This window comes from Cupressus sempervirens, chromosome 5, assembly GCF_028749045.1.
Source record: "Cupressus sempervirens isolate cs-2001-9-10 chromosome 5, ASM2874904v1, whole genome shotgun sequence".
Classification (NCBI taxonomy): domain Eukaryota; kingdom Viridiplantae; phylum Streptophyta; class Pinopsida; order Cupressales; family Cupressaceae; genus Cupressus; species Cupressus sempervirens.
This window is the reverse complement of record NC_143122.1, coordinates 205,187,867-205,212,182: the sequence shown is the minus strand read 5'-3', so window position 1 is coordinate 205,212,182 and position 24,316 is coordinate 205,187,867. Positions and strand designations below refer to the sequence as shown.

Here is a 24,316-nt window from a genome sequence, read left to right as displayed (position 1 = left end):
ATAGATTCAATCATTAAAGAGGTTACAACTTTCATCACAAATTCCCACAAAGAGAAACCAACAAACATGCCTTAAACAAGCCTAATTCAATTAGTCCTCTAAATCAATTATTTGAAAACTAACTCAAAATTTCCTTAAATCACGCCAAGGTTAGAGTTGATATTTTGAAACCCATTTAAGACTTTTCCAATATTCTAGAGTTTTATCTCTCCAAGTCGTTGCTAAGTCACAAAACCACAAAACTCTAGGATTAAAGGTTTTAGGCCTAAAAATTAAGGTTTATACTAATTGAAATTGTTGATCAATACCCACTTGGAAAAATCTCACTATCTTGATGTGATCGGCTAATAAAATCCTCTATGCAACTTTTATACTATTTCAACTATAGTTCAATCACTAATGCAATGAATTGAACACTCTTGAAATAGTTTAGTCACATAATGATGTCTAACCTAGAAGAGACAAAATTATTCTTGAATATGGTGAGTGCAAGAACTTATGGTATATTGGAATACCCGCTTTTCTTGAAATTTTCTTTATTTTCAATGCTTTAATCATGACAGATAACCCATTCTATGGTAAAACCCTAGTTATAGATTTATAGGTACTAGTGAGTAGTACTCCTAGTTGTAATTTATTCAATTCAAAAGAGGCTATTACCTCTTCATCTCAAAATAATTCAAAATACAATGTAAATAATCCTCAGATGAATTCCATTAACTACTTAGCAAGTGTAGATACTATGCAAGATAACACATTGACTTATTGGTAATCATGTAATATAGTTTTTGTTCACCAAATCCAATCATATTCTTCATTAACTGGTTCAAATATCTTCCATACTCACTACACAAGTGTGGTAGATGGAGTTTAGCCTTCCATATAGGTGTCTCCATGTCCAAAGCAAAAGGTGACTCTTCACCTTCAAAAATGCAACTTTGCAATTTCATAATATTGCAACATTTACAAATTTTCCAATCCAAAGGAAATGGGACCCAAAATAGTATGATCAATGGATCACAAAGACATACTACAACCTAAACAAATAATCACATTTCAAATTTCAACCTTCTTTAACCCTTTGACCAATGTTGACTTTTGTTAACTAGATGGCTAGCATAGCCTTATTATGGCAAAAACATGTACAAATGACTTCAACTCAACATTAAATGACTTTTACATATTCTATGCATGACAATACATTCTGCTACTAACTCTCACACCCAAATTGAAGGGAAATGGTGAGGATCATCCATGATTCTCTTACACCACCCACATCTTCTATGTTGTATCTCAATCAACAATACACATAACTATATGGTCCTTAACAACATTAAGGATTAGCCATCATGCCTTGGCATCATCCTTCTTATACGCTAATAGTTGTGTTGGATTTGTAGGTACAACTCTAGAACACTAGTTGCATATTCATTGGTACCATTCTCTTCTAGCAATAATTAGATTTTGGTTTTGCAAACACCAAAACTTGAGGCTTCATCCAATCTTACTTAATCTCTTAAATCTATGAGGCTATCTCAAAGGATAAAAGAAATTATAATTCTAAAGAGGTCAAAATAGGTTTTATAAACCCTCAATTTTCTTTCCTTGACCCATGCTAAACATTTTCTATCCTTAGATCAACTCTATACTATGTGAAAATTCTATTGCAGTTATTGATTGTTTATCTCTTATCTTATAGATTATATAACTACCAAAAGATATAATTCTTAATATGTGTTGAAAATTAACACAATTGCAATATTACAAATAAATTTACAAAAAGAAAATGTAGAACATAATGAACACAATACTTTTAGTCAAATTGTCTCTCAAAAATCCCAAAAGAAGAATCAATAATACAAATGATTTTTTTTTGAAAAAAATTTAAAGAATGGAGAAAAGACAAACCATTCATTTTATTATTCTGTGAAAAAATCAGAGTTTTTAATACTCTTTAAGTCGCCTGGTTCTAATTTCTTTCGAATAAAATTCATGTACGAATCCTATAGAATCATGTCTTACAATATTTCCCAACTTCTTTAATTTTGTTACGAATCTTTGAAACTTAAGTCTTCTCAATGAGGATCTCAGATAGCATTTATCTATTTGACACTGAAACTAGATGGATGCCAAACCTATCAAAGCTCAACATATACTGATTTTCTGAAGTGAACAACTAGACATGAAACCATTGATATTATAAATTCTTAAAATAAAAGTTTGCCAGCATAAAATCCACAATTAGTACATCTTGAATGTCTTTTGCTTCTTCTATTACTTCTGAATCAGCCCCTATAAATGTGCTCCTAGCGTCGCCATTTAAGAAGTTTTCTAATCCAGTGAGCCACGTTGTAAAATAGACCAGTGAACAATAACACATTCAATATGTCCCCTATGATATATAATATCGCGACAATCATAACGTATGGAAATGAGACTGCAACCCAAATTTTGTACCTCTCTGGGTAGAAAATAAAGAATTTTGAACGAAAGTGCAGGACATGTATGGCAAGGGGAGCAAGGGACACCATAGCCCATACAATCCCTGCTAACCATGGAGATGGTGCGATTACCAGCGATAACAGTGCTGACCACAACAAGTAAACGCTGTATAAAACCTGGGGTTGATCTCGCTGGTCACCCTGGCCTGCATGTTTGACAAGAACAGCTGATGCAATCGAAGTGCAGAAGGAAAATGCGTCGCATATCAGAAACACTTTGAATAGAAGAGCTTTAATGAGTACGGCTTTCTTATCTTCATCCGCTTGTTCAAGTCCTCCTGGTAAAGTGAAGGCTGCTGCAAACGACACTGTGGCGACCAACACCGCATTTATTGATATATTTTCTGGTTTGATCCGTGTTTTAGTAATTGAGAGCTGTATCCTTCTTGTATCTTCCAAAATTTCGGAAGTGAGCAGCGCACCACGGATTTGAAGCTCGTGTATTATCTGCACGAATGAGAAAGTCTTTTGAAACAACTCTACGAAAAGAAGTTTCGGTACTTTTAAAATACAAATTGTAAATCTTTGTATAGAAGTAGTAGAAGCATACTAAATAACTCAATCCAAACACTTACATTCCCGTAAAGTGCTCTGTCAGTTTCAATATTCTCCAGCGCTATGTGCAATGCAGTTCTCCCTGTGTTGTCGCAATGATTAATCGATTCCCTTGACATTAATGATAGCAACGTCCTTTTGAAACTGTATAGTCTACCGATATTGATAGTTCGGGTACTCCGAACTGCATTCATGATAGCTAAATGAAGAGGTTTTCTGCCCTCGCTGTCCACTACTTCGATGCTGTCCCTGCTATACCTTAGTAGAAGGCTGATAATATAATACTGTTCCCACTCCATCGCCATGTGAACCGGGGTCTGTTTTTTATTGTTCTGTCTGTAACATAACGAATTGTCTCTTTTCAAAAGCAGTCTGAAGATCTTATTGAAGTCATGAACACGTGTCCAATCTGAACCCATAAAACCAGGGATAGGAGAAGATAATGCAAGCATGTGCATCGCTGTTCTTCCACATCCATTTGTTTCTTTTTGTTGAATTGTGAAGGCCAACAGACACTTGTGTTTTTCCTTCCATTTATTTTGTCTTTTCAGCTGATCATTTGTGATCTATAAATGTTGATCGCATGTATTGTAAACTCAATTTAGTTTTCTCATTAATATTATTCCTCTACTCTCAGTGTGGACGTAGCCACGATTTGTGGTGAACCATGATAAACTCTGTGTTTATGCGCTTTTGTTGTTCTGTATTTTCTTTCGCATTCTTAGTTTTATCACAATTGGTATCAGAGCCGTAATCGATTTCGGTGACCAAATTCCGAAGTCATGGAGGAAACAAGAGTGCAAAAATTCTCAGGGAAGAATTTCAGTTTGTGGAAGGTACAGATGCGATCACTTTTTGTCAAGGACGATCTTGCAATAGCAATTGAAGGTAAAGCAAAGAAACCTACCGCTATGTCAAATGAAGACTGGACTAAAATTGATGAGAAGGCAATGGCAGAGATTTTTCTTTCGCTATCTCTGAATGTATTGTTCAATGTGAACAATGAAACATCAACAAAGGATGTGTGGGACAAACTTCATAGTATGTATCAAACGGCATCTACTGCAAACAAAATTTTTATCATGAAGAAGCTTTACAAATTGAAGATGAAGAAAGGAACAGTGATGTCGAATCACATAAATGAGTTAAATACTCTTTTATGTCAAGCACACTCCATTGGTATGCCTCAAGATGACGAAAATAAGGCAGTCATCTTGTTATGTTCCTTACCGAATAGCTAGGATGGTGTGGTAACAGAAATTAGCACTTCTATAATCGGCAAAAACAAGTTGGTCTACGATAAGGTAGTCTCTACGTTGCTTAGTGAAGACATGAGGAGAACTAATAAAGAGTCTTCATCCGACAATGCACTAATAATGGTTAGTATGAAAAATAGGGGCAAAACTCAGCATAGAGGTAGAAATAACAACAACAACCGAAGATCACAATCAACTAGAAGGTCGCAGTCCTGAGGTAGACAAAATGGTTGTTGGTTTTCTGGAAAGGCTGGTCATGTCAAAAAGGACTGCAGAAAGTATAAAAGAACTCAAGAAAAAGTTTTGGACAGCGGAGCAAACATCATTCATGATCTCGGTTATGGTGTTTTGGTTCTTGCGTCAAGTGAAACAACTTCGAATTCATGGGTAATTGACTCTAGGGCTTCATTTCATGCATCTTCTTGCAGCAAAGCCTTCACAAACTACAAGGAAGGTAAATTTGGGAATATTTTTTTGGGTGATACAAATCTTGTGAAATCGTAGGAAAGGGTGATATTTTATTATCAATTAAAGGAGGTGCTCAATTATTGCTTCAAGATGTGAGGTATGTTCCCAAATTAAAAAGAAATTTGATTTCAGTCAGTCAATTATATGCTCAAGGTTTTCTTACACTCCTCACGGACACATGAAAATTTACCAAGGGTTCCATGATTATTGCCAAAGGGGATAAAGTTGGCAATTAATATGTTATAGAAACTAATGATGAGGTGGGAGCTGCGATGACTGTTGCAGACAACGATGCCGCACTTTGGCATCAAAGATTAGGCCACATGAGCAAGAATGGCCTACAGGTTATGCTTAATAGAGAGCAACTTTTGGGTCTCCAATCAGCAGATTTAGAATTCTACGAACATTGTCTTCATGGGAAACAAAAACGTGTTACTTTTTTGAAGCATGATCATGACAAGAAGACAACACCATTGGAGTTGGTGCACTCGGATGTCTTCGGTCCAACAGAGGTAACCTCCCATGGAGGCGCAAATTTCTTTGTTTCCTTTCTTGATGATTGTACTAGAAACGTTTGGGTTTATATGATGTCTAGAAAGTCTTAAGTTTTCTCCAAATTTAAAATTTTTAAAGCTCTTGTTTAAAATCAGAGCAAGCACAAAATTAAATGTTTAAAATTAGAAAATGGAGGTGAATTTTGTTCCTTGAAGTTTGATAACTTTTGTGCAGATCATGGTATTTGATGGGTGAAAATTGTGCCATACACCCCTCAAGAAAATGGGGCAGTGGAAAGACTAAATCGAACTACACTTGAGAAAGTTTGTTGTATGCAATCTAATGCCGGTTTAGGCAAAGAATTTTGGGCAAAGGCCTGCAATACAACAATATACTTGATTAATCAAAGTCCTTCATCACGTTTGGACTTTGGAATTCTAGAGGAGGAATAGCTGGGTAGACGGATTTCTTATTCACATCTTCGAGTGTATGGGTGTCAAGCATTTGTTCATGTTCCTAAATAGAAAAGGAGCAAGCTGGATTCAAAATCACAAGAATGTATCTTCTTGGGTTATGGTGAAGATCAATATGGATTTTGATTATGGGATCCTATTGCAAAGAAGATTGTATGGAGTTGCGATGTGGTATTTAATGAGACGAAGTTTCCAGCTCTTCATTCAGTGCCACAGGCAAGAGTTGTTGAAGATTTTATTCCTATGCTAGCCTATCATTTCCACTCCTACCTCTATTTTAGCTCCTTTTCCTAGTATCAGCAGTGATTTAGAGCCTTTTTCTTCTAATATTCTGCCATCATTACAATAGTCAGAGCATACTTCTGAGTATGAGAAATTCCATCCATAGGGATATGGGCAAAGAATTGATAGCAGTTAAAATCAGTCAATTTGCAGGAGATGTGGAGTATTGGACAGCAACCAGAATGGTGAAAGTATAAGAACTTTATGTGGCAATGCTCCTACTGAGGGAGAGCATCCATATGTTACACAGGGAGATCCCATAGTCTGCTCTACATGGCAAGAATATATTTCAGCTCACGGCAGGTATAAAGAGGGTGCCATTCAAAGGGTCGATGGTCCTAGTCTTGGTTATGATGACTACCAAGGACATGGTAACATTCACTCCTGGCCCCCTCCATTCAATCTTCAATCAGTGCTTTCTCCTCCAATAGTTTCAGCTCACGATATTGACCCAGGCCACAGTAGTGAGCAAAATGTTTGCGGATTTGGGGGTCTTTCACCCATGCAGCAGTGGAAACAAATTCCTGCAAGTGAAGATCATAACACACCTGGTACTTCCTTTGGCCCAAGCAGTAGCTGGAATTCACATACCTTTGAAATATCTGCACCTTCTCAAAGACAAACTTGTGGATCTGCTGCACTCACGCCTAGGATTGGCGGTGAAAATGATTTCTATTCTGATCATTGTCATCAAGCAGAACACGGGCAAGACAATGATAGATCAGTTGGAAATCATGATTTTGGAGCTGAAGAATCAAACCTAACTCCATCTTACACTGGTAATTCGATGGATAAGTCTTGTCATCGAATTCAACAGAGGATGGGAACATCTTCAAAGGGTAGTGATTACGAATTACTAAGAAGTAATTCTCAGAATGAGCAACAAAATCCAGACTTAAGGCAATCTACAAGGCAGAGGAGGATGCCTGCAAAATATTCAGATTATGAGCTTCTTTATTTCGAGGAGGCAAAGCCTGAGATTTTAATCTATGATCAAGTAGAGCCATCTAATTTCAAAGACGCCTGCAATAGTACTGATAAAAATAAGTGGATGATTGCAACGGAAGAAGAGATGAACTCTCTTAAAACAAATAAAACATGGGATTTAGTTCCACTTCCACCCAATCGGAAAGCTCTGAAAAATCGTTGGGTATATAAGGTGAAAGAAGAAGATGGCAGAAGAAAGAGGTACCGTACTCAACTTGTCGTCAAAGGATATGCACAGAAAAAGGGCTTAGATTTTGAAGAGATTTTCTCACCTGTTGTTCGAATGACTACAATCTGGGCAGTTTTGGGCTTGGTAGCCATTTGGGATCTTGAGCTCGAACAGCTTGATGTCAAGACAACTTTTCTACATGGTGACATCAATGAAGAATTGTACATGGAACAGCCTGAAGGCTTTGTTCAAAAGGGGAAAGAACATCTCTATTGTCGGCTGAAGCAGAGTTTGTATGGGCTCAAACAAGCTCCAAGACAATGGTACGTTAAGTTTGATCGGTTCATGGCTAAACATAACTTCACCTGATGCGAATCAGATCCTTGTGTCTACTACAAAAGACTTCCTAATGGTGAGTTTGTTATTCTGTTACTTTATGTTGATGACATGCTAGTTGTCGGTACTTCTCCTCAAATAATTTGCTAGCTAAAGCAAGAGTTAGCTTCTCGGTTTTCCATGAAAGATTTAGGAGCAGCCAAAAAGATTATTGGGATGAATATCACTAGGGATAGACAGAAAAAGGTATTGACATTGTCACATGTAACCCCCCGCCAAGGGATCCAAAACAAATAACCTAAAGTTTGACTAAGTTTGAAGCATTTATTTTATTTTATTTTTAAAAGAAAGTATAACATACACATCAAACACAAAGTAGCAAAAGCAATAACATACATAACAGGTTGCATTCCTTAAAGATCCCATGACGTTGAATCACATGTAAAATCTAATCTAAAACCAAGTCCATCATTTAATACATCAATATGAAAGAATAATGAAAAGTCCAATGTTCGTAAAATATACAATTGTTCTGAATGCCTCTTGGAAAATTAATTCGGAATGCTCATTCATCCACTGTACATGTCACAGGGTATGAAAGGCTTTAAAAGAATATACAAAAACAAGATAAATATACATCATCCTCTTTGGATCCATGATACACATGCAATAAATAAATGAAACCATTCATCATACATAATAAATCCATACATCAAGAAATATACATACATCATAAAATGATACTACATCAAACATATAATATAACCATCTATCATAATGATCCATGAACAGAATGAAGGTATAAGCAACAGTAATACTCCAGCCACGGTGTCTCGAACAGATCTCAATGGTAAGAGTGAAAAGCACTACCACCCGACCACGTGGAACCTAAATGGTCCACTCCCACCGCACTGAGGAGATAGTCTCAAGTCCCAATGGAAACAAAACATGTAACATCAATACTCTCTAAGTCCAAGAAATCCTATAAGTATGCTAACTCAAAGGTTCCTAAAAATAGATTGACATCTAAACCTAGAGGCACACAAAGACACGTAGGAAATCTACCATGCAAACGGGAAAGTGTCATCGCAAAAGTCACGTCAAAAATTACCCGAGTAATCCCTTAGGAATCTCGGGTCCCCTGTGATCCTGCGGCCACTAGTATCCTCTCGTGCTGACGAGGCATACTACGAAAAGCAAGGTCGCAACCAAGCGTTCTCTCTACCCCATCCTAGACTGTATTAGCACACAAGGCATGAGAGAGAACATACAGTTATCTTATTAGATTCATTTAAGTCAGTATTTAGGTGAGATGTTTTCACTTATTAAAACAACTTACAATGAGTTACCCTGGCAGCCACTTAGGGCCCCAGCCCCCATCGCAAGCCACTTTCTGACGCTACACATAGATAACCTACCCTAGGCTCATGAAATCACAAATCACAAATATCACCTCAGCCCTATACAAGCGACTGGAAAGCATCACATGATAATCATAATGATCACAACAGTTCTCTATCAGCAATTGAAGGCATCAATAATAAGTCACAATATCTAATGGTTCTCCAATGAGCAACCAACAAGTATCTCAACAATAAATCACAATACTGATCGAAGACTCCAAAAATGGTCAAGTCAATACATGTCACAATGTGACATCACCAAGAACAATTCACTTTAAAACACCTCAGCTTCACACAAGGAAATTGGAAAGCAGTAACAACCAGTAAAGACATCCATAATAGAGCATAGCATCACATTACCAAGGTCGAGTATAAAAAATCGAGAACAAATCACCATAACATCACAATCGCACAACCCCAGAGCCTCTAGTAACATCCTAAGACTGGTCAACATCTAATCAACTCCAAAACATAGATAGCATAAACAAAACAGTACAATTCATAGTTTGGGTTGATTTTTAAAAAAACATAACAGGGTTAATAGTAAAGTTCAGTTTGTGTTTCAAAGTACATTCTAAGTACATGAGATTCTCCGCTTAATTTACAAGTCAACCCATTAATTCATTGGCTCAAAAATACATATAAGATTACCCTTAATATTAAATTTATTGTCCCAAAAATAGTTTAGAATTAATCTTTAATTAAATCAAATATAATTAGACTATTATTCATGAATTAATAATTTATTTAATTATTAATTAATAATATAACTTAATAATAAAACTTGATTTAATAATAATATAGATTTATAAATAAAATTATTAATAATTTGATTTTAAAGAGGGGTAAACGCTTTGACCTAGAGCTATGAACCAGTGAGGCCACAAATGGGGGACCTCATCCCCATGAGATTTGAACCTTGATGGCAAGGATAACAACATAACAACTTAACCATCACAACATTCCACTATTGGCCATATTATTAATAATTAATATTATTAATAATTAATATTATTAATTTAATATTATTTTAAAATTCCATAAAATGGAAATGATTTGACGCACGAAAAAGAAAGGAATTCAAAATTTTAAAAAAATGGAAAGCCTTTTAAAAAGGTTGTCAGCCTCTGTTGCCACAGTACCTACTGTCGCAGGGCTTGCGGCGGCCAGGTACAAAGTACCCTATCGTCGCAGTACCTGCGATGCAGAGTACTGGTCGCAGACGGCAACAGGGGGTGGGGCACGGGGTGAATCCCTCCCCCCCCATACCTTCAATAATTTTTTTTTATAAATATTATTTTTTTTTTCAAAAAAAACTTTTAAACTTAATTTTTAAAAAAATCGCCCTTTCTAAAAAAATAGTTTTGTTTATTAAAAAAAAAAGAAAAAAAAACAATTCTCACTTAATTAGATTTTAATTATATATATATATATAAATAATTATATATATATATATATACATAATTATGTATATATATATATATATATATATATATATATTTTTTTTTTTTTTAATATTTTTTTCCAAATATTCACAGATATATCTTGGTAGAGAAAATAATATTAACCATTCGAATTTCAATCTACAATTTTCATTTATAAGTTTAAAATTTAACCCTTCCTCGATTAAATTCAAATTTCTTTAATCTATCAAATGAGAACTCTTGATCACTCTTCTAATTTTTACGTATGTCGAATATATTGACAAGCATTTAATAATTTGCAATTGAAATATTTAAGCTTTCATCACAGGGAATTTAGTTATACAATCCACAGGCACGAAGAAGACAGGAAAGGATAATTGCGTATTTAATCGATGATCAAAACACAAGACCCTACCTGATCCTGATGCTATTATGCAATCCCCAGGAACTGTAAGAGAATTCCCTCCTCTTCAATAACCTTCTTCCGAAAATCTTTCTTGGAATTAACCTTCTGAAATTCGCTTCCAAAAGTTGTCTCCCAAAAATTCTCGTCCAAATTCGTGTCCCCCCAAAAATGAACCAAAAAGTTGTGATAAGAAGTTTTCTCCTCAAATCAGGGCACTAATTGTGCGTTCACCTGAGAAGACTCTTTGCTCAACTGAGTTAACTCAAAATTAACTTTTATTATCTTATCTTTTATTTTGCATTCATCTTTTCATGCACATTAAGTTGAATTATTAAATAACTTTATTTAATATTCGACTTGACTTCTATTTTCAATTAATTTATTACTTTAATCTCATGTGCACTTTATGAAAATAAAATAACATTATTATTTTCAATTATTTTATCTTTTTAATTAATTTCTCATATTTAAAACTCATGCTTAGATCATGCGATCTAGAAACCTTTAATAATTTAATATCTTTTCCACTTTTAATTTATTTAAGAAACTTTAATTGATAAAATATTTATTAATTCAATTAATAATAATATTTAGCATTTATTTAAAAATGAACTCTAAATATATTATTATTGAATTAAATAAATATTATCACATTCTAAAATTATACTTAAAACTTTTATCTCCTAATTCAATTCTATTTTTTTATTTAATTAATTTCTTAATTAATTAAATATAATGAAATATTAAAATATCATAATAATTTTCTATTAAATTAAATCATTAATTAATCTTTTTAATTAGAATTAATTAATAGAAAACACATCAAGGACTCATAAGGTACATACGAAAACCCATCATAGAAAAACACATACTAAATCAAACAAAAGGGTTATAATCACGAAATTACATCATTTGATGCATTCGGAGGTACTTAATTCATATACTTGTCCTAATTATCAATTAGGACAATTGGCTAAAAGGGTTTATGATTTGGACTTAAGAGTTTATCTCCCCTCTCTTACCATTGAGATAATGCGATAGGTACGCTCATCCTAGCAATTCAGGGAAGTCGATATCTGGTACCTACAACCTGCATAAAATCCACGCATGTACCAACACAATATTCTAAGCTAAACAGACAATGGCAGGAAGTGGTGCATCGTGTAGATCCTGACTAGCAAGTGACTACGACTCCCTTCCTTAACCACATCAGAAACACCATACACATTCAGTATGGGGTAAGTATCCATAAGAAAGTGCATGTGATAATAAACCATCTAATTAATCATCATCGATAACTGAAAACATTGAATAATCATCATACATGCATGAAATATAGAGTACCAAGTAATCTCATCATATAATAAACTTGAGTGTAAGACAACATCTGATAATCTCAAGATAATGCTACTAATTATCAAACATAAAACTTGGCCTAAAAGAGTTTGGCAATGATATTAGTAATGTAACTAGAAAAATGTAGACTAGGGGTAGGCAATCTCACAAAAATCATATATTGACAAAGTTGTAGAACAGTTTGGCATGGCTGAAGCTAAACATGTTCCTATTCCTCTTGCTTCTCATTTCTTCCTCAGTTTTGAATTGTGCCCCAAAACACAAGATGAGAAGGATTTTATGATTAATGTTCCTTATAAATCAGCGGTTGGTAGCTTAATGTACGCTATGGTTTCTACACGTCTCAACATTGCTCATGCGGTGGGAGTAGTTAGTAGATACATGAGCAATCCCGAGAAACCTCATTGGGAAGCAGTGAAATGGATATTGCGGTATCTCAAGGGTGCTTCTAATTATGCATTGTGTTTTGGTAGAAATCATACTCAGCTGCAAGGATTCAGTGACTTAGATCTTGCCGGAGATCGAGCAAAGTGCAGGTCTACTACTAGTTATGCTTTAACATTTTCCAGGACTGCCATTAGTTGGGCCTCAGGACTGCAACATTGTGTTGCACTTTCTTCTGTTGAAGCCGAATACTTGGCTCTTTCCAAAGGGGCTAGAGAGATGATTTGGTTACAATGCTTATTCAGTGATTTACATTGGCAACAAGATGATTATGTTTTATTTTCAGATAGTCAGAGTGTGATTTTTATGGTTCACAATCATTCCTCTCAGCGATGCTCCAAACATATTGACAAGCATGCTCACTATGTTCGTTATGTGGTAGCAGAAGGAAAACTGAAGGTTGCCAAAATTGATACCAAGATCAATCTGACGGACATGTTGCCAAAGGTTGTTCCCAAGGAGAAGTTTGAATGTGCCCGGACTTCTCTTGGCCTTGTTAAAAAGAAGTAAGTCAGCAAGTAGAGCAGGGGAATAGATGATTAGCTAGTGTATCTATTGTCTTCAGGTGGGAGATTTGTTGAATTGTGAAGGCCAACAGACACTTGTGTTTTTTCCTCCATTTATTTTGTCTCTTCAGCTGATCATTTGTGATCTATAAATGTTGATCGCATGTATTGTAAATTCAATTTGGTTTTCTCATTAATATTATTCCTCTGCTCTCAGTATGGATGTAGCCACAATTTGTGGTGAACCATGATAAACTCTGTGTTTATGTGCTTTTGTTGTTCTGTATTTTCTTTTGCATTCTTAGTTTTATCACACTTTTCCCATGTTAGGGAAACCTAAACTATTTATGTGAAATGTGAGCTCAGAAACAAATCACGAGAAATATACACACTCTTAAGAAGTGGCACAATGTAGCAAATAATTCTACTAGTAATATATTGGAGATTTAAGAATGAGTTAAAAATTTAAATGAAAATGAATAAAATTAATTTTAAAATAAGTTTTTTTTTTGGGTGGGATATTATATTTATATTAATAATAATAGGTTCAAAAATAGTTCTATGACAAAAGAACTAGAAAAGAAAAGTTTCGGTCATTGTATATAAAAAAGATGCAAAAGAAGAAAGACTACATCAAGAGAGAGTATCTATCAACACTAATGAATCTTATCATTGTGATTCCCAAATAGAGAATATTGTGATTACAAAGAGCCCAAAACTCATATGAATACAATTCACTATTTGGTGTCAAAGACAAAACCAAGAGCCAAGCCAAAAACTATCATAAAAGGTTCCAACATTGATCTTCATCCAAAACTCCAATTGAGAGTCATCTGATGCTAGTGCAATCCAAAACTCTGAACTGCATACAATATCTCAAAAGATCAAGAGAGATCCATAAAAGTAAAAACATGTGAAATTGCAAAGAAGCTCCGATTTACTATTAAATAATACATGAGAAGGGCTCAACATTATTCTAAACATATTCTTTTGTCATAATATTAACCAAGTTGGGGAAATCAAGGAGGTTAAGTGGTGAAAGTAAAGAGTTAATATAAACCACATCATTACCCAAATTAGCCAGACAATCAACTAAAAGATTGTCTCCTCTATAAGTATGCATGATGTGACATTCAAAGATTGAATCAAGAAGAGACCATACTGGATGCAATATATAGTGTATGGATCAATTATATACATGAAATTTAATACATGCATTACTAATAATGGTCAAATCCCCTTCAACATGTAACATAGATATAGATAGTGATTTTGTAAGGTCCAAAGAAAAAAGTAAGGTCAAGGCCTCAACTTTTTTATTAGTACACGGAGGGAGAGGAGATGATTTTGTTGTAATCACATAACCATTAAATTCTCTAATGAATATGCCATAGCTAGAGTTACCTAGATTTTCTCTAGAGGCCCCATCAAAATTGAGTTTGAAATAACACTCATTTGGAGGAATCCACTTGGTTTGTGCTTGGATAAGAGGAATCTTGGATGGACATAATGTCGCATGATGATAAGGAAAAAGTAAATCCTTCCATCAATGAGTAAAATAGCCATCCCAAGGAGAAAAAACATGTTTACCCTTATATTTACATACTGGAGCATTAAAAATTTCAACAATTTATCTCCCTAACCCTTCCATAAATTGAGGGAGTGGAGATAATTTCTATCTAAAAATTCTCTTGTTTCTTTCTCACCAAATTGCACATACTACATATGTAGGGATGCACTTCCAAAGACATGAGAACATTAACTCAAAATATAAGATTGGCCATGCCTGGAATAAATCCCATAGAGAGTAAGGTAATGACATATGAAAATTAAGCTTATTAAGAACAAAATGCCAACAATCTTGGGTGAAATGTTAGTTTAAGAGGAGATGATCTATTGTTTCTATAACTTGTAGATGACGTACACAATTAAAGGGATAAAAAATGTTCAATCTATGAAGCCGATCACTAGTGAAAATTTTGTTCTTTTATGCAAGTCATGCAAAGCATCCTAGTTTTAGCGAAACTAAGCTATTCCAACAAAATTTAAAAGCATGAAATGTGGTCTGATTAAACTGGTTGTGTTGGACTGCTAAATATCCTGGTTTGACAAAGTATTTACCATCTTTACTCGAAACCCATAAGAGCCAATTTGGTTGATTAAACATAAAAACATTCCTTTCAGCTAATACTTGTTTGGAACAAGTAGCTTGATTATGGGATATAGGAAAAATTGAGGGGTCTTGCCAAATGACTAGCCCTATGAATCTATGTATAGCTAAGAAATAATTAGAAAATGATGTCCCCCAAGCTTGAATCACTATGTTTGAGAAATCTTTTAAAGAATCAATAGTGGCAAAGGGGGGGGGAACCCATTCCATGAATCAAACCAAAAATTGATACTATCCCCATTGTTCACTTTACATGATATGAATGAAGTAATAACTTTTCGAGAAGCCATCATGAAATCCCAAATGAAAGAGCTCTTTGTTAGGTCTAGGACATTAAGAACTCTGGAAGCTTTCAACTTATCTAAATATTTCTCTTGTAAAAGGTGACACCATTTGGTAGAGGATTTTCCATACATTTGCCAAACAAGTTTACCACCAAAAGCCCTATTCCGATTAGTAATGTTGGGAAGTCTGACACCTCCTATTCTAAAAGAGGTTGACATGGCTTGAATAGAAATTAGAGGTATTTTCTTTTGTCATTTCATATTTTCCGGCCAAAGAAAGGTGTGGGTTAAAGTTTCAATTTGAGAGATGATACCTGTCAAGGCTTGTATAATGGAGAATTAATAATTAGGAATGGCAAATAGAACAATTTTGATAAGCAAAATTCTACCTGAGAGGGATAACTAGCGAACCTTCCAAACACTAATTGTACTTTTTATACTATCAATCACAGATTTCCAATAAGAGGGTTTTTCTAATCCCATAAAAAAGGGAACACCAAGATAAGTAGAAGGCAAATGATAAAGGGGAAAACCAAAAGATGGGTTCTTCTTTGAGTAACCAATTGGGATGTATTAAGAACATAAATTTTAGATTTAGTTGCATTGATACATTGTCTCAAAATTTGTATACATAGATCAATGGCTTTCTTCATACATTGCACTTCTTGATATGTAGATGATCCAAAGACTAAAGTATCATCAACAAATAGAGAATGGGTTATGGAAAAAGATGTACCCAAAATATTGAAACCTTTCCACAACCTTTTTTTATTAAAAGATCTAATAAAAAATAAGTTAAAACAAATTAAAATATTATATTAGTAAACAAAAATAAAATTTTAAATATATTTAAAGCAAATTAGAATATTTATATGCAAATAAAAGTACTTTAGTAAAAAATAATTGGATATTTTGAAGAATTAATATTTTAATAATATGTTGAACATTTAGTAGTGAATATAAAAATATAATTTAAAATAATAAAAATAATTTAAAAATAAATATAAAAAATGGAATATTATTTAAAAGAAGCATATATTATTATAAACAAACTTTCGATAGAAACAAAATTTCTTAGTTTCTATCGAAACTATTGGCAGTTTAACCACGTAGTTAGCAAACCACTTTCATAGTTTCGATCGAAACTATCCACCTAGGTTCGATCGAAACTAGGAAAGTGGGATAACCCTTTTTTTTTTTTTTTAAATAAGTCAAAATTTCTTTAAATATAATGAATACTATCTAAATTGAAAATATATGGACAAAGTGTTTTTTTTAAAAAAAGAACTATTAAAAGAAATATACTCGTCAATAAAATAAATTAACTTTGAATCTATGTTCAAAACTAATCCTAAATTGTCTTAGATGGAAATCAATCAAACAAATGTATAAATAAAAAGTAAATCAACAATTCATTTACTGAATATTAGTTAAAGATAAAATTATTGTTAAATATTTTTTTATAAACTTTAAATTGTCTTTCATCTTATTGTACTAAAACAGAATGGCTATTATCGAAATGCTCTTTAATTTTTCTAAAAATAAATATACAATACTAAATTTATTTGAATTAATTTCAATTAATTTCAAATATATGTTAAAAAAATTTGTACATGATTTATAATCCTACTTTTAGTATAAGTTTTAATTTAAGAATAATTTAAAAAACTAACAAAAAAATTTAAAATTTATTATTATTCTGCATCTCCCTTTTTAATCTAATATGCTTTAATTCATTAAAAAATCAATTAGAACATTTTCTTTCAAAATCATTACAATTGATAGAAATAATGTAGTGGAATTTAAGGCCTTAGTAGAAGGATTATTCCTTTGTGTAGAATTGGACTTGATAAATGATGAAAAATAAAGAGATTCATTAACTAGGACTAATTTCAGATAGAAACCACCTCAAAAAATAGAAGAACAAGAGTTCTCAAAGGAAATTTGTGAGAAGTAAGAGACCCTCACTTCCCCCAAACATGCTACTGGAAAAGGTCATCATATTCCTGACAAGCATATCCCTTGGTCCCCATCTACTGCTATTCAGAACGGTGGTCCAAGGGTCATTAACATGAACCTAAAGATGTTGGAAGAAAAGTAAGGGATCTTGGAGAAGAGGTTGGATGAGTTCACTAGGTTTTCTATGTGAGTGATGCATTCAGCGAACTCCACCCTGCACAAGTTACACCCAGAGAGGAAAGGCCTCACTTCTATGGCATGGGTGGACACCACAAGATTTCTTTATAGGTTCTTATCTAATGATTGGCTCCAACTAATACTGGACAAGCTGGAGGGAAAGGAGAAGAACAAGGAGAAATAGTACCCCCATTTGTGTATGTTTCATTATTATTTTTATTACTATTACGACACTCATCCTATGAGGGGTTTGTTAATGGTGCTTTTATGGACTCTATGTTGAGATAATGGGTGTTGCACACATTGCATAATATTTTTATATTATATTATTTTATTTATTATGCAATTTTGTACCTAGATGGACGTGCAACATGTAAAGATTCTATGGGATATACTTAATGAGTTGTAATATAACATTGTGATAATATTTGATGTAATTATTTAATATTGGAGAAAAGAGTTAAATTTTCAATATTAAATGTGGGGTCAATGGGTTAGGTAGCACATGGTTTTAGCACATAGTTTATGTAATACCACTTGGTGGTTTTTTGGAACTTGCTACTATATAAGCAACCACAAGGGTAGTTGTTCTATGACAAGAAAAGAGACAAAAAGGGGAAAAACAAGAGTCAAGCGGGAAAAGGCTTGAAAAGTTAGTCAAGGGAGCATTTATAAAGGTTGAAAGCATGACATGGGATGTATGGATTCATGCTTGTTCACATGGATTACTTGGTCCAAGCTATGGCTTTGAAGGCTTCCATGGTTGTATTGCAATGGTGTTTTTCCTGAATAATACATGGTGATGGATGCTTTTGGAGGCTGGTTTTTTTTTTCCCTCAATGAGGGTTATATCTTGTGTCATAACTTTTGTGGGTATGTTGTCTATTCTCTTGCATGTGGATTTCAATTGCATATTTTTTTCAGATCTATTATGAGTTATGTGAAAACGGTTATATTCTTTGTTGCAAGTTACCTTACAAGTGGTATTAAAGCTATGGTTTTATTATTGTAACCCTAAATTGAATCCATGGAAATGCATGAGAGGATAAAAGAAAGGGAAAGATATATGATTTGTTTATTACAAATCTGAGGGTTTTGGGTTTGATGTTATGATGGGATATTGGTAGATTTTGTGCATGTAAAATTGTTGGACAAAAGGGTTTTTTCAAATGTTTCATTTAAATGTGGATTTTATGGTGGAGCTTCTATAAATGACCTCCTAGGTAAATAAAAACTTCACCATTGGATTCGAGTTGATGTTTCCATAAATTTTGATATATAATATGCCCTAGTTTGGCCATGTTCAGAGGAAATGAAAAAGTTTTTAAGTTTCAATCTAAGATGGTAGTCAAATTTAATCCCATCAGAATTTTTATCATAATTTTAAAAAAATAAAAGTCAAAATGGTTAAAAGACTGTGTTAGTAAAACGACCATAACTTTCTCTTAGAATATCAGAGTTCATATTTCCTATAGGTGTTAGAAAGATAATTCAAAGCACTGCAACTTGCTGTAGGTTTGGTTCTATAATTTTGAAATTTTGTTAGGTTTTATTAGCTTGAAAGTCAAATGTTTTTAATTTTGAGCATAGGTTAGGGCATAACTTAGGCATACAAAGTCAGATTTTGGAATCTGTAGTCAATGAAAATCTCTTGGAGAGCTCTACACATTGGTTCAGATTCGATGTAGATTTCACTTGGCTTATTTGGTGGTATATTAATCTGAATAGTTTATGGTATATATTGACTATAGTAACATTACAAGTTTATGACATTGTATATTTTGAGATTTAAGATTTGATGTCATTACATACTTAGTTCATATTTCAGATTGGTCTTATGATGATATGGTTATTAGTGTTTGATTTGGATATTTATGATGACTTGTTGGGTCTACAAGTTTGGTAGTGCTATAAGTGGTCTATACTTACAGGTTGCATTTATGGCTTGGTTATGGGTTGTCTTTGCCTATTGATATTTCATTATTGATGCATATTCAAATTGGTGTCTTGGATTTGTGTTGTCTATGTTGTAAGTCACATTATTTGCTAATTTTTCTTCATGTAGAAGGGATGAAATATTGTTACTAGGTATAGTCATGGTGGATGATTGTGGTTGACTATTTTATACTGATAGGTTGGACACTTTGAGAATTAGATGATTAGTTCATGGATGTGATCATGGTGCCATAAATTTTGCCATGACATTATTGGATATATAGGTACATCATCGATTTTCATTAGCTTAGATTCTTGATTTGGTTATGGTGGTATATCTCTTGGTTGAGGATCATGGTTACTTGGTTTCTTTTCAGGAGCTCATGATGTGCACTTTGAGTTTTTTGATGCCTTGGCTGATTCTCATGGTTAGAGGATTTTTTTCTTTTCATCATGATCTCATGGATAGCTTAGATGCATGGTTTAGTGGAAAATTGTGATAGTTATGAGGTGACAGTGTAGGATTAGTTCCTAGTTTGGTTTGTATCTTCTTGGTTTGGAGATCTTGGTGTTTACTTGGTAGTGACACTTTGGTTGTGTATGTGTAGACCTAGAGGATCTTCATGTAGGAGATAGATTTTTTATGATACCATAGGTGACTTAGTATTATGGTTGAGTGGGATTTTTTTATGGCATTGATATATTTATTGCATCTTTATAGATGTTGGAGGTTTGTCTTGGATCATGTTGCTCCAAAAGCATTTTCGACATTTGCATGGTGCACTTGGTATAGGATTTTATGGTCTTCTAATGCAATAGGTTGGGTGTCTTTGTCTTTGGATGCCTTCTATGTATTTTCAATGGTAGTGGCATAATAGGAGGTGAGATCATTCATGTTTGAGAAGTTGGATACTTTGATTTTGTTGTGAGTACCAGGATGGAGCACTTGGTGTACCTTGATCCATGATGGTGGATGTGCTAGGAGTGATTGTTCACTTTTTCATTTATGTAGCTAAATATTGACCCTATGTAATGTATACAACAAGTGGGAGATTGTTAAGATAATGAGTTGAGGTAATGGGTGTTGCACACATTGCATAATATTGTAATATTATATTATATTATATTATTATGTAATTTTGTAACTAGATGGACATGCAACATGTTAAGATTCCATAGGGTATACTTGAGGAGTTGTATTGTAATATTGTGATAATATTTGATGTAATTATTTAATATTGGTGAAAAGAATTAAATTTTCAATATTAAATGTGGGGTCAATGGGTTAGGTAGCACATCATTTATGTAATACCACTTGGTGGTTTTATGGGACTTGCTACTATATAAGAAGCCACAAGGGTAGTTGTTATATAACAAGATAGAAGACAAAAAGGGAAAAATTAAGAGTCGAGCAGGACAAGGCTTGACAGGTTGGCTAAGGGAGCATTTGTGAAGATTGGAAGCATGGCATTAGATGTCTAAATTCATACTTGTTCACATGGATTGCTTGGTTATGGCTATTTCTTTGAAGGCTTCCATGGTTGTATTGTAATGGTGTTTTTGCTAAATAATAGATGATGATGGATGCTTTTGAAGGCTGGGTTTTTTCCCTCAATGAGGGTTTCCTAGGGTATATCTTGTGTCACAATTTTTGTGGTTATATTGTTTATTCTCTTGCATGTGAATTTCAATTGCATATTTATTTTAGATCTATTATGGGTTATGTGTAAATGGTTATATTCTTTGTTGCAAGTTTCCATACACTTTGTTTATTATGAAGTTTGTGTATTTTAAGTTGTATTTTCTTTGTATATTTTTTTTGTCATAGTTGGGACGTGTTAATATGGGTATTTTTGAAATTGAAAAGAAAGGTAGGTTAATTATGCATATGCCTATTAATTATTTATTTATAAGCATCATGTACTTTGAGTCAACCCCCATTTTCCAACTACTTTCAATTTTAGAAATAATAACTAGGATGAAGCAGATCCATAACTAGAAATTAAAGTTTATTATGGACAATGTTGTGGAATTAAGAGAAACTTTTAACCGTGTAACAATGAACCATATTCCTAAGGAATTAAAATTTAAGCATGTAAATATGAATCATTTTTATAGAGAAGGTAATACTTTTCCACATGAATTATAAAATTTAGAAGCTAACAAAATGAACATCTAACAAGTTTTCATATAATTATTATGATTTCTATTTATATTCCTTCTCCAACAATAGCTGCTAAAATAGTTTGAATTCAGTGAAGAACTTAGAAGTATATTGCAATGGTGACATATTACAATGGGGATGTTAATGTTTGAAGTATAGTGTAAAAATTTTTTAAAGAAGACTTTGAATTTGTTGAAGTATATGAATTTACATATTAAATTTTTAGAAATTTGTAAATATGATAATTTAATTTTTTAATGAAATTTTATTTAATAATATAAATATAAATACATAAATATATGCTATGTATGATATATGTTTATAATAAATATTTATAATATATATTAATGTGTGTGTGTGTGTGTGTGTGTGTGTGTGTGTGTGTTTATTTTATATTTTTAAATACTATTAATTTGATCAATTTTATATATTATTACTTCATAAATATTTTTATCAACATGACACTTGAATTTATTAATAAAATTTTAATAATATAAATATAATTATAAGCTATGCATGATATATGCTTAAAGCTAATAAATTATCCATGGCATAGTAGGTAAATGCATAATAATTAATAACTATTAGTTGTCCAAAAGAGATATACAAAAACTATGCATGACTCTAATCTATGTAGTTTGGTTGTGGAACACCAAGCATAAGTTCTCTCAAGAGTTGTATTATTCATATATAGTAATGTGGATAAGGAAGAAAATTAATTATATAAATTCTATTATTATAAAGAAAGGTCTATAATTGTTTTTGGTTTGTTCATGCATCTTTAAAACATTCTACATGTATTGATTGTCATATTGCAACAAAATTTATCTTCAAGATTATTACAGGAGAAATATCTATGAGAGATCTAAATTATTTCTATTATATATATAGATGTAATTACCTTTTTATCATTTTATAACCTAAACATAAAACCCATGTAGTCATATATGGTTAGGGTGTTAGCAGAAATAGAAATGTTTGTTCTCCAAATAAATAAACTAACACTTGCACCTTTGAAGGGTTCAAGGATTACGCTGATATATATATATATATATATATATATATATATGAGGGGGCAAGGACTGTAGAGAAATAGCCGTGGGTGCCCTATTATTCTATTATGCCTACTATTCTATTATTCCCTCTATTTTTTAGTTGCTCACTCAACCCTGGAAACAATTTGAGTAGCAGTGATCGAAGCTGGATCCGATCTAGCTCAATTCGAAGCGGAACTACAAGTAAACCCTGTTTGCCCTCCTTACCATACTGCTTTGCCGGAGAGGATTTCTCATAAAATTTTGTGTGCATGGTAAAATATTGGTAAGCTCACTTTTATATTTATTATTTTCACTTCCTTGGTACCCATGGAATACACCCTCTTAGACTATTCCTCCATCGAGGTTCATCTATTTCTTTTAATGATTTATCTTCTTCACAACTTTTTCCAGTATCTTTGCACCCTTTTACATTCATGATGAACTTTATAGGCTCTTGGTCATTATGACTTGTACTTTGATTGTCCTCCTCCAAAACATGGGTTCCACAAGAACATTGGCATTTCTATTAATGAAGTACAAACTACTATAGCAGCTTCCATCATGATATGAAACATGCAACATAGGAGTATTTGAGATATCAAAATTGTAGATTTGGGATACTTTACCTTTAAAATGGTGCACATGAATGTTAGTTCGAGTCACCATGGAGGCTCCTTGACTCACAATTTCTCTATCTACCTACTTATCCCTACATTTATATCTTTCTTACATACAAACATAGACACTTATTTCTTCCTCATTATCTCTATCTTTCCCATATCTTTACCATTAGCCTCATTATATCTATATTATATATCCTCTATTTGTCTTTGATCTATTTATCACCTCATAATCTTTATCATTTTATTTGTTCATGTCCCCATCCTCTCTTCTCTTCCCCATTTTGATATTTGATAATAATTCATTTATACGCATCAATCTTTTCATAGTTATATTTTTGTTATGTCTTTCTTTTATTCATCTTACTCACCATCCCCCTTCCTACTTCTCCTTATCCCTATAACTATTAATTCCTATATGAAAATAATGACCTAGACTTTTTCAAGTTAATAATTCAAAATTGGCTCTACTTCATCATCTCTACCACCTTTTCTCCATCTTATTATATCATTTTAACTCTTTCCCTCTATCGCTCTTCCACTCCCACTCTCCATATCTTATTTTTGTATTCTCATATCTCTCTATATTTACTTTTTCTATCTATCACCTCATAATATTTATCATTTTATCTCTTCATCTTCCCATCCTCTCTTCTCTTCCCCACTTTGATATTTGATTCTAATCCATTAATCTCTATCAATCTTTTCACATTTATATTTCAATTATGTCTTTCTCTTATTCATCTTAGTCATTATCCTCCTCCCCTCCTTTCATATTTCTCCTTATCCCTCTAACTATTGATTTCTATATGAAACTACTTGTTAGGACTGAAAATGAAAGCCCTGATTTTGAGTAGCATTCTTAAAATTAAGCCCTTATAAGTGCTTTTCATGCATTGTGTACCCTGT

The 24,316-nt window shown here is 33.0% G+C and overlaps 2 protein-coding genes across 2 annotated transcripts in view; both read right to left on the bottom strand.

Annotated features, from left to right (window-relative positions):
- Positions 1-2,306: 2,306 nt before the first annotated feature.
- LOC149555133 (uncharacterized) lies at positions 2,307-3,514 on the bottom strand. The gene is made up of 2 exons (XM_089829207.1): positions 3,077-3,514; positions 2,307-2,948 (listed from the first exon to the last, which is right to left on the bottom strand). Exons 1-2 carry the CDS (start codon positions 3,512-3,514, stop codon positions 2,307-2,309), a joined length of 1,080 nt encoding a protein of 359 aa, XP_089685333.1.
- Positions 3,515-13,851: 10,337 nt separating this feature from the next.
- The window catches only part of LOC149555132 (uncharacterized), a 32,871-nt gene continuing 22,406 nt past the window's right edge, over positions 13,852-24,316 (bottom strand). Inside the window, exon 2 of the mRNA XM_089833589.1 lies at positions 13,852-13,923. Coding sequence (XP_089689715.1) covers positions 13,901-13,923 — 23 coding nt within the window. The 3' untranslated portion in view covers positions 13,852-13,900. The remainder of the gene's footprint in view (positions 13,924-24,316) is intronic.